This window comes from Schistocerca serialis, chromosome 7, assembly GCF_023864345.2.
Source record: "Schistocerca serialis cubense isolate TAMUIC-IGC-003099 chromosome 7, iqSchSeri2.2, whole genome shotgun sequence".
In the NCBI taxonomy this organism is placed as follows: domain Eukaryota; kingdom Metazoa; phylum Arthropoda; class Insecta; order Orthoptera; family Acrididae; genus Schistocerca; species Schistocerca serialis.
This window is the reverse complement of record NC_064644.1, coordinates 124324100-124336617: the sequence shown is the minus strand read 5'-3', so window position 1 is coordinate 124336617 and position 12518 is coordinate 124324100. Positions and strand designations below refer to the sequence as shown.

Below are 12518 nucleotides of genomic sequence, written 5' to 3'. Positions count from 1 at the left end.
CTGGATGTCGGACAGTAACCGGAGGAGGCACTCATTTCTGATCACCACTGCTGTTTGGGTAGGCACAGGGCGTTGTACACTTATGTGCTTGCTTGCCAAACTTGCAATGGTACCAACAGACTATTTGTTCTGACCCTGTCGTAGACGAGGCTGCATAAGTGACAGAGGAATCAATGACGGCTCCCGTTGCCTGTGTCACAGCAGTGTAACAGCTTGCTGATTTGCTGTGATAACAAGCCCACTTCGTTGATGAGAATATCGTAATCCATGCATGAAACCGTTGTTGCCGTGCAGGCACATGCCACGGTGGCATAGCTAACTACTGACGGCATCATTGTCTCTTGGATCTTATCAGCTAATTCAGCCACTGCATCTAAAGATGAGTCAGTCTGCGACGCCACAATTGCCCTCACTGGTGGTGGTAACCAGCTGCTCCAGATCGTGTGCAAAGTACCTGCTGGATTTGTTCTTCTTGTGAAGTGGACACATGCCAAATTAGTTCTGCTTTCAATCAGTTGTAGCTGTTCATTCCTGGGTGGGCTAATTATGATCTCTTGAACCTCAGCGACATACTGGTGATCTAGCTGGCTGACCACTAGTGCAAATTTCGTGGCATTGACCATGATACTCGCATAGGAAAAATTTGCTTCAACTTGCACATAGCACAGGGATGGATTGTGTGGCTCGAAGGGTGGTAGATGCACCACAGAAGTATTTGTCGGCTTTGGTGGATTCGCCATCTCAATTTCTTGCAAGGACTTCTCGTAAATTCAGCGTGCATACAGAAGATCACGTTGGGGTCACCAGCATGTCGGTACCGGTTTGCATTACCGCTATCTACGGTTTAACATATGTGTGTGCTGAATAAGGAAAGTAGGTTTGACTCGGCTTGATTTTACAATTTACTAATGAAGCCCTGTGGGCAGAACAGACAATAATACACTGCAATCAATAACTCATGCAAAGGCTGGAGAAGAGTTCAGTATGCCAAATTATTCCATATCTAATATTGGGATTCATGCTTTATGTCAAGGAGTAGGACGTGGAACAGAAATCAACAATCAAAGAGTAAATCACAGAACAAATGTCGCTTGTGTATAGCCTCTCTGGCATCCAGTGGGAAAGTTTCGCGGCACTGTACTTGCAAACACCTGAGCATGTCACGGCACTGGATGATGATAGAAGATGCCACACAGAGAAATGCAACAACAGCAAGCCAGTAGTATAATGCAAGTATATTAACTTCTAGTGAAGATGTCTGTTTAAATATTGAGAATTCTATCAGTAGGTTCTGATATCTACATATCCTCTGAGGGAATCTTTGGCCATATTGACATTTCAAAAAGATGTTGCTATGTCCACTCTGCAAAGAAACTATCAGCTATCTGAAGTAAATCTTCAATTTGTGCAACCAGTTGGCTGATTTTATCTTTCATTAAAAGCTCAGAATATTGTTAAAAATTTGTTAACAGCCAACAGATTCACTTTTATACACCTTCATAATGCATTCTGACTGTGCTATAAATGTACCAGAAGTTAACATGTAATATTCTAGAAACATTAGTGCTCTTTCAGAATTACATGGAATTTTGCAACATGGGCATATAAATATAGTAAATAGTCTTAATCAGTAAAAGGATATGGAGTTCAGAAGTATATTGATATATAGTTGGAGATCAGTAGCAATCGTTCTTCAGTTTCTCCCAAAGTAATTTTTTCCATTCAATAAAATGCTTCTGGGTATATTTGCTAAAAACACCCTGAGGAAGGCCATTTTCGATAGTGGCTGAAACGTTGGAGAATTTTACACATTGACAATGCAGTCACATATCTGAACGAATTTAATTGACTGTGATAATGGTTGTGAAAGCCTGCAGTTACATTTAATTTTTTCCAGATTATTTTGTAATTTTTTGTCTCACTGTACCTCAATGCTGTCTAAAACAACATGATGTTTCACACTATGTTTCTGCTGTCCAGTTGGTTGACAGTTTTACTTTGGTACAACAGTTAAATCATCAACCTAGCTGGACATCCAGAAACATACTATGTATGAATCTCACCAAAAAACAGAGCAATAACTAAAGAAATTTATGTGCAATCTATCTCAACTCTTGCCAGTTCTGTGTTCCAAGTAATATTTGCCTTCTTGCACCTACTTCTCTCTCTCTCTCTCTCTCTCTCTCTCTCTCTCTCTGTGTGTGTGTGTGTGTGTGTGTGTGTGTGTGTGTGTGTCAGCAAGATAGAGAACTGAGAAGTCATATACTGTTTAAACTGCACTATAATATAATTTGTGAAGTTTATATCAGAAGCATTATTATGCATCATTATTTTGTAATTCCAGAATACTTTTAAAACAGTAATTATTCTTTAATTTTATCTTTCAGCTTTCAGTTGGTTCTCTCTTTGTGAGTACATCATAGCTTGTGCCAACATGGCCTTCCACTTCACAGTGGTCATGGACTTCCCTACAGAGAACCTTGTTGTTATCCAAGGTTCATCTTCCGTGCCGCTTCCACTTAATTCTGTGGATTCAGAACAAAAAGTGAAATAGTAACTCAGGTATTTTTGCCATGTCAAGTACTAAAGTGTGACACTGCCGTTACTTGCTTTTCTTGGAATGGGATAGCCAGTAGTGGCACAGGTTGTTTTTTATGTACAACATTTGCATCTGAATTTAAGAATTAGTAAGCAGTGGTTACAGTAGTCAACGAAAAGAAGTACTTGTCAGCTGCATTCTCATTATAAACTTAGCACTAGTTTTAGTTGTGTTTGCATAACATTGGTGCTTACTATCTTCTTAAAGTCAAACTGAGGTGGCTAGTTGTACTTGAATCTAGATTGCCTCATGAAACTCTTGTGTGCCTTTTCTTCTTTTTGATTTGGCCTAGAGAATAACACACATCTGGAAACAGAAAGGACTTATAATGAATGAAATTTTGAAATGAGGCTAGTCATTTTTTTATCAAAATTAGTACTTAATCTAAGACATAAACATTGTTGATAACACATATTTTTTGTGATTATTGACATTATTTGTAGGTTGGATTTTGTTACATTAGTTCCAGGTCTAAAACCAACTATTTCTGTAACGCATCAACCAGGTTTTAATACTTACACTATTTATATAATAATTTTAGTAACTGGCATTAGTATTATTTCTTAGTCTCTGCAGCTGTGATACACAACACATGAAGTGTAGTGGTTGGTTTGCACTAGAAGATCACTGTGTAGATTGAGAGTCGAGGTGAATGTGACTTTCAAGTATCAAGTCTGTGCATTTCACTAGTACCTGCTCACAAAGGGAGGCATCCTTGTTACTTTTAATGTCTTGCCAAATAAGACACATTAACATAGGGACATCATTTAATTGCACATATCAAAAGTAATTGCTTCAGAATACAAAAGAAAGCACCAAGCATGTATACATTTTAGATAGATACTGAAATGTTGGTGCAGAATTTTGTAAAATTTACCTCTTATTTCATTTTTTTCTTGAAGTCTGTACTCTGTTCATAATAATTCTGTCAATCTTAGCTGTTTGCCCATATGGGACAGAAGTGATAACTATGAGCTTTGTTAATGTTGTTCAGAATTTATTCTGCAGTACAATTGTGAAACATTCCTGTGACTGCTTAGACATAATTAATACTTCCAGTACTTTTTGTCTCAGATTAGGTGATGGATAGTGTGTGTTGTGGTAATGATTCCATCAGTAAGACTTAAAAGACTGTTTTCATTGGACTTCCATTCCCTAATTAATATTTTATTGTTTTTCGTTATAAATGTACACTGAATTGCCTATGATAAACATTGTGTGTGGAATTTTTTTCCTATCTTGTTTTACCTGTATGGATCCTTTAATTTCGAAGCTTGTTATGGTTGAGTGTAAGATTACTCTTATTCTGGGGATTAGCTCCATGACAAGAGTAACATTAGATTAACGTAGCTCAGTATTGTGGGACAGTGTCACTTTTTGCTAATGGGTAGTGTAAACTTTCATAGAAGTGTCACGTTGCCTTAGTGTGAGTATCATACAGCTAACAGAGGTTGAAGTTTATCCAGATAACATTTCTCTAGTCATGAGTGGAAAATTCATAGTGAAGAGATTCAGGTTGAGTACGGTATTATAAACAGAGTTCGATATGTGATCCAATTACTGTACATTTACTGTACCAGTCAGGGAGATAAGTATATTGTCATTTGTATCCTTGTAAAAAAAAGTCAAAAAAATTATAATTAAATTTGGTACTCTCTCTCTCTCCATCTTACTAATTCTTCCACCCTTCCCCTCATCTGCTCCTCCTTGCACTCTCTCCCTCCACTTCTCTTCTCTCTTAGTGTTACTGTCACCCATCTCAAGGAGCAAGAAAGCCATCTAATCATTAGCATTCAAAATATGTAGTGTGATGCTTTTGTGGCCACCTGTTTCACCTACATATTATAGTACACCACACGCATTACAAAATTTAGTCAAATGAATCAATTTTGCCCCGTCAACTAAGATAAAATCTTCACATGAAGCAGAATAATCCTTTATAATGTCACACCTTAATGAAAATGTATCTTGGTTAATGCCCTTAGAGGAACTGGAATGAGTGAACTGTAACCTTTAAACAAATTCTCAGCGCTAGACGAAACCAAAAAAACAACACAACACAACAAGGTGAACATCTAAATTTGTTGCATACAAGATTTTCTGGTTTGTAGGCCTTAAGATATTATTTTATAACATATACTTACCGGTGAAATCAACTAATCAACAATATGATTAGTATGTATCCTGCAGTGAGAAATATGGTACTTTACTGTTGAAGAACAAGGGAAGACATAAAGAGACTTGCACTTTATTATTCCACAGCAAGAAACTGTAATTGATCCGATCATTACAGTACAAAATACCTAAAAAACTTACCAGTAGTCAGCCATCCCTTCACAAAAGATGGCTGCATGTTCCAGTGATTGTGATTATGTGATTCGGTTTCTTGCTTCTGGAACTATTGGTGTACATTGGCTTGCATTTTTTCACTCTTGACAAGATTTTGCCCTCCAAGATGTTCCTCAACTTGGTGAACGTACAATATCAGGTAGCACAGTATCCTTCATGCACCCCGAATATTTTCTATGTCTGGTCAGAGCTGCTACAATAAAAACTATTGTATATGATGTTTGGACACTGCATTTACATCTATGGCAACTCATGTTGAACCATCTGGTTTATCTTGCAATCAGTAAAATGAAATATGATTTCCAAAGGCAACAATCTGTCCATGATGAACAGGATTAAACAGCAGTCCACCATTGACTTCATGACCAAAGAGAGGCATTCTGCTATTTGGCAGATGAAAAATAGTATGCATACTTTTCAAAGTATATGTGCTAAGAGATTCAATTGCACCTATTATATCATACAGCTTCAATCAGAATATGTTTCTTGTTCTGAAATAACAAAGTGTAACATCTTCAATCCCATCTGCATGAAACAAGATACGTTGTTATCTTTTTCCTTGGAGATGTAACACATCTTGAGAGCTGATATGTTATCATAACTGCCAATTGATTCAGCAGGTACCATTATTAATTGACCCTGAATAAAAAATACATTTACATCAACAATAAGAACATTTAAAATTAGAGAGGTCACCTTTCTTATTGAGGTCAGATCAGGTATCAGTGATCTGTGACATTTTTCTGCTACACATAGGAATGAATATCATTTATTATGCTTTGTAATCAAAGCCTCATAAATCTACTCTTCTTTTCATTGGTCAGTAGTAGTTGAATATGTACCTAAAACACTCAACTCCCTCTCTCAAAATATTAATGCCAATTACAAAATAGTGGGAGCCCAAGTGATTGTAGCTTCCTTTCCTTCCTTTTAACTGTGACATAGATTTTGATTACTATAGTTTTTTGTCAGGCTACACCAATTATTTGTTGTTATTAGAAGTTTGCCATAAATACTTGCCTTAACACTCCTTTTCTCTGCCTTTCTGTTTGCTTCCCCCATTCATTTGCCTCATCATCTTGCTCCTGCACTCCCCATCAAGATTTATTTTTCCATTTCTGAATGTCTCTCTATCACACATGCATGAAGGCAAGCTTGCAATTTTTTCCTCTCAGTGTGAAAGATTAAACGCCTTTTTTCATTAGTGCTGTTTTAATTCACATCATTTATGCTTGTATAGCTGCTGTTGGTTTGTCTTTTGTCAACACATAAACCATGTATGATTATGTGCCCTGCATACATTTTTCAGCAGGTCTGTAACAATGTACCACTTCATGTTCATCAAATTCAACTCATAATGTATGTCTTGTGTCCCTTATTTAATAAGAGCTTCTATCTGAGCTTTATTGCCACAGCCTACAAATATACCCCATACACTTTTCTTTCTTTCTTTTTTTTTTTTTTTTTTTGGCTTGTGGTGTATGATAAGTTCATTCACACATCACAAAACTGTGTTTTCTGAATGCAAGATTTAATACTAATGGCTCTTCCTGTGGTTGGCAGATAAGCCTCAGTTGTATTATTGTCCTATTGCATATGAAGTCTCCATTCTCAAACGAAGACTTAAAATGCAACAGGACATAATGCAGCATCTCCCTGCCAATCGCTCAAATGAAAAACTGAGGCTTAAATTCCTCCAATGCTTTTTTCTCTTTTTCATATTTCTCTGTAGCATGGTTTTACACCAGATTTTCCTTCCATGTCATCCACCTCTTCACTGTATCTCTACTCTTGCAAGAAAACCAGTTAACAAGTTTCTTGTTTGGGAATACCAATTAGTCCATATATCTTATTGCTCCTCCTTCTTGTACACCCTCTTGTTAAGTTAGTGTATATTTTGTGACAGCTTTTCAGTTAATGAACTGCCAGAATCTATGTTATCTCACCATGCTGTGTGTAGCATATGCTCAGAGCACATGACTAACTTGTTTGTGTAATTTATCAACACTGCTGTGAAATACATAGCATCTAATTATTTCAAGCATCCTTCTGTAAATGTCATTAATTATTCATGCCTCAGCTTTCATTATCATTATACATATTTTTTTTATAAGTATTTACAGTGTTTCTGCCTACACATAAACATTTACATATCACTGTTGTGTACACAAATAGATTATTTTTTGTTATTTGGCAAAATCCAAACCATAAACAAGACCTGGAAATTTAATACTTTCAAAACACATGTGAGGAGAGCAAGACACATCAATTATCTTTTATCTTCTGGTTTTGAAACTGTTGTTTTTGTGGAAATCTGTAGATAGTATGATCTTCTCTGTGTGTCAGTTATTGTCAATACTCATATTTTACCTGTTGGCTGTTATTCTTGTCCATACATTTCTACTGCTGTAAATTTCTGCCTTCTTGTTAAAGTAATCATAATTACATAAGAAAAATGCTTTAAATGAAGGCATTTCATATTCAATTTTTATATGACAGTATGATAGGGCATTATGGTCACATACACAGAGAGCATCATAAGCTTCAAATTGTCTTGCACTTCTATTTGTCAGTGATTGTTGAGTAAAGACTGTAGTGAAGTCTCTGTAATTAAATAGATGGTTTCTCTTTGTGTGATTTTAATTAGCTCCAAGGAGTCTCATATTTTAATCAAAATGCATTTACCATAATTTCTTATATATTTATTCTTATTTTTTATTTCTTTATTGTAAAATATGGAGTCAGTGTAAGTTGAATGATTTATTTTGTTTCCTACGTGATAAGAAGGCAGCTCACATTTCTGTCTTTATTTAAATCAAGTTTTATATTTAACTAAAATACTATGAAGACTTATTTAAAAATTATATTTATTTTCAGAAGGTTATTTATTTTCATTATATCATTGGCCAAAATTCATAATATAATAACTGTAAATCTGCAAAGTGAGCCATACTGTGTGTGTGTGTGTGTGTGTGTGTGTGTGTGTGTGTGTGTGTGTGTGGCCGTAATGCAAACTGATACAATTAATGTACTATATTACAAGAGCACAGCTCTTATTATGAAAAGTGCAATAAGGTGTGAATGTTTGTGTGCACTGTTGTGTGGGTTTACAATTTTTTTGTGAGAAGCTTGAGTTGGAAATGCAATGGCAGTAAATGAATTTATACATTGTTTGTCTTTGAATGAAGGGACATGTTCACTTTCCAAGTGTCTTATGTTGTATTTTTGTACTGAAGCAGTTACACAAACTTATTTTTAGAAAACATTTCTTTTTTTGTAAACATTATTAATGACAACCAAGTAGCAATACAAGAAAGTTGGATCTCTTTCTGATTTCTGTGTGTGAGTTGCTTTAAGTGAAATTCACAAAATCTTTTAAAAATTTACATAAAATTGTTCTAGAAAAATGTTTCTGCACAATACAAGGTACTGTAGTGTTTCTTTTCTGGACAGAAGTAATATTTGTATAAACTTATCTGTCTAATCAGTCATGTTCAACCTGCAATGAAATTTGAATTGTAGCAGGTAATTGCAAAAGTTGTGAGTTGCTTAAGAATTTAAGCTGGATTTATGTAAAGAAACAGCTTTTGTCCCAAGTTAATAGTTCATTCTGAGAATGTGATTTTGAAATAACAGTTCACGTGTAGAAGTATCTGTCAACAGTTGTATGTCTGAGACACAAAAAATAAAACTGAAAATATCCTGTTCTCTATTAAATATTATATTACCCCTAAAATCAGTGATTATGTCTCAAGCATATTGTGCAGTCTCTGTTTTGCTTGAGTTAGTGTGATTTTAGGTTGTGATAATGTGATAACCAAACAGTATTTATTTTAATAACTGTTAAGTTATTAAAGTGCACTATTTTGTCACTGCTGTTTACATATAGAAATCAATCCTGATGCCTAATACTTTTATAAAAATTGTTTTTGTTTCTGTGATAACCTATCAGCAGACTGTCAGATTAATGTTAAACAGGATCTCATAAAACATTTGTTCTGAGGTAATAAATGATTTGCACTACTGCAATGTTTTCTTTTCAATTTCAGTAATCCACAGTATGTTAAGTAATGTTATGAAAGAGATCACAAACCTATTTTTTACATGTAATGTTATCAAACATTTCTAGATAAACAAGGCCTGAGACTCAGGTGTCTTTGTTTAGTGATACAATATTGTTAACAAATATGACTTTCTCATGTCTTGCTTCACTTGCATTTTTATGTTCATGGCTTGGTTGCTCCACCCGCACACATAGACATCTGTAAGTTTGTCAATCTTCTCTCCATCATGAGGCTTTCAGCCTTCCTTCATCAAGTGAATGGCACATTGATAAGAAACTGGACTTATGTTCATGAGAACAGCAGTTCAAATCTCTCTCTGGCCACACAAATTTATCGTTTTTGTGATTTCTCTAAATTCCTTAAGGCAAGTCCTGGGATATATTTGACTACAAGCTTTGTAGGTATATTCCAATGATAAAATCTTCTCACATGGTAAGTCAAGTGGTGGCACTGTCTTGTCACAGTTCGATGAGTTTCGAACCCATCATCTTCAGGTGAAGTGTTGGGATGCTGTGTTCTGTGTATCTATATAGCCATTGGACTGCTGAGTTCTTCTGTGTGTAGGCCAATCATGTGTTTCTGCACTGCATTCCCCCACCACCGGCCATGCCATGTTCCCCCACCATTGGAGATGTACCCTCTTCCAGAAGTGTGTGATTGGTCCACACACGGAAGAGGTCAGCAATGCAGCAGCTGTATAAATAGGCAGAACACAGCATCCTGCCACCTAGCTTGAAGATGATGGGTACGAAACTCATCAAAACATTGTGACAACGTGACACCACTACTCGGCTGATCATCCAAGAAGATTTTATCAAATGCTGAGATGCTTCCTTTCAAAAGGAAGGAAACATGCTCGGGCTCCATCTCTTAACTGTGTCATCAATATGATTTTCTTTTTCCACAACTGATGGTAGTAGTATGATCCCTTATTAAAACATTTTGTGTCTTTAATAATGCTTGCTAAGTACATTATAACCATTTACTTAGAGAAAAAGTTTCAAAATTCCACATTAGAATTGGTTATCTTTATTTTCACTGGCAGCTATAAGTTTACATACTATGTTAGACATATTATCATCCAGAATTCAGCTAACAGAAGGATCAACAAAACTTGATGCTGAACTTCAGATTGAAGAACTAGATTCCACCAAAGAATGAAACAGTGCAAGAACGTAAAGTAAAACATTTCAGAACATGAAGACAAAAGAAACGAGGTTTTCTAGGAAAAACTATTTTTTTCTAACAGCAACTACATATTGCATTAAGAACAAGATGGAGTAGCTGATTGATTAGAGAAAACAGTGCCAATCTTTAGTGTCCCCACCAGCAAACGTCAAGATGAGTAAGGATGAACTGGTGTTGTTATTGAAGCAGAATAGTACTGGATGCTGTCACAGAGGCTCCACATGAAGTATGGCATGGGAAGAGACACTGACTCTGGAGTTTACCTGTACATGGTGATCGTGCTGGCCCAGCTGTTGTTATGCTGATTTCAACTACCGCAGAGCAACCCTTTGCCTCATGCTGTGCCCTGTTTTCTGCATGGTAATGAGAGTCCTTCACATTAGTCAGGTTTGTGTCTACTCCATGCTTTATCTCTATGTGGTGTTTGGTCTCCCTGCTGTCCTGTAGATTGACTGCATGTCGAGTTTGATTCCCTCATCCGAGGTGTGGCTGTGTGCAGGTGTCAAGTCACCGTCGGCTTGTATAGTTTACATTCATTCCAACAGTGACAGTTCCACGGCATTGACACATCTTGTACTGAAACTAAAGAGGTGATGTCGAACATTCTAAAATGCGTGACACTTTTTTTTAATTTTTCATAGTGTTAAATTTGAGGCCACGATGGACGTAGCATTTTTGCAATTCTTGAAGGAACAGCTGCATCTCCAGGAATGGCAAAAAAAGCTGGAGCTGGAGCAGATGCAGGAACTGCTCAACAGAATGTGTAATTACTCCATATTCATGCCATGTTGCTAGTGGGCCAGACACCAGCAGAGATGCTTTTTCACCTGTCGCTGCTGATGCCATTTACCGGTTTCAACAAAGATATGGAAATTTGAGAAAATTATCTGCACTGGTTCTTGCTGCACAACCAGGTAAGGCATATGAGTGGCTCTGTTGATAGGTTTGCCCTGTTATTGTCTAGAAGTGTGGGATTATATGGAATCATGCAGAATGTGAAGCCCTCTACTAACGTTGTGAAACGTAACTTTGAAGAACTTTGTCAGTTGCTTGTGCAGTATTTTGGTCATCACATCTATGTTAGGATAGCACAGTTGCAGTTTAACCAGTATCACAAGCACCCTGAGCAGGCATATGTGTTTTTGATCGCCAACCTGCAAGGTCTCTTGTGCAAGTGTTGGTTTGAATGGTCCCTACATACTACTTTATAGCCAGACTCACTAATTAAGGGTGTGACTGTCTGGTTAACACCCAACCTGGAAGTCCAAATTAGGGAATTGGCATTGTCCAACCCTTCAACAGCCAAAGCCGCAAAATTTGCTGAATCATATGAACTTACGGTGGCAGCAAGGGCTGTACTTCCTGACAAATGGCAGTTGGCAATGTTAGATGTGCATGGTAAACAGCCTCTTGTGACTTGTAGGGTGAACCAGGCAGGCTTGCCTTACACTGAACTGCTGTATGTTGACGCCGTTGATGCTTTGAGTGCAGTGACATCATGGCACTGTCCATATTCCTGGCTTCAAGTTTGGCTGGTAAGCATCAATCAAAGCATCATAATCCCTGCTCACAATGTTTTTCAGGTTCATTGTGTTGCTCTCCTTCTTCACCTATTTCTGTTCAATGAGAGAGCCAGCAGCCTAGCCCCAACTGTCATTTGATGCATGTCCAATAGGACTGTCCACACTTAGAGGCCATGTGTGGAGCTTGCTGCAAAACAGAACATTTGTCAACATTTAGTGACAGTCAGCAACCTGCTGGATGGTTGCTAGAGGCTCCAGTGTTTTCCCTGGACTCAGTGGCTCTCTCACTGACACCCCACAAGCATTGCTCCAGCATATTCTGCCATTGTTGGTATTGGGTGGGTGACCGCTTGAGTTTCAGGTAGACATGGGAATGATGATCAGCCTAATTACCAGAGGTATGTGCAGGCTCTTGGACTGCTCTATGTTGCAACACCCACTACATCAAGATGCGTGTTGTAAGAATGTGGAACAGTGACTCATGTTGTTAGTGGTAAATCCATTGTTAGTACAAAATGTATTTTGATTAGACACCTTTTGTGTGTTTGGCTTCCAGATAGTTGATAAAGTACATGCAGCATCTCAATCAGTCCCCTTTCACGATGCGTACTCCTTACTACACTCATGCAACCTTTCATTTGTGAATACCTTGGTTTGGGCAGAAAATTCTGAACCACATGTCTCCCTTAAAGACATCAACAATAACTAAATTTTGTCATGCCCACCCCATTCTCTTAACCATGCACAACAAGGCCAAGATCAAGTTTTAGTGTTGGCTGCACCTTGGGTTTCTTT

At 37.2% G+C, this 12518-nt stretch overlaps 1 protein-coding gene across 1 annotated transcript in view; it reads left to right on the top strand.

The window, feature by feature from the left end:
- The window catches only part of LOC126412782 (post-GPI attachment to proteins factor 2-like), a 143445-nt gene extending 140532 nt beyond the window's left edge, over window positions 1–2913 (top strand). Inside the window, exon 5 of the mRNA XM_050082552.1 lies at window positions 2388–2913. Within this exon, the coding sequence (XP_049938509.1) occupies window positions 2388–2554 (167 nt within the window). The 3' untranslated portion in view covers window positions 2555–2913. The remainder of the gene's footprint in view (window positions 1–2387) is intronic.
- The last annotated feature ends 9605 nt before the right edge of the window (window positions 2914–12518 follow it).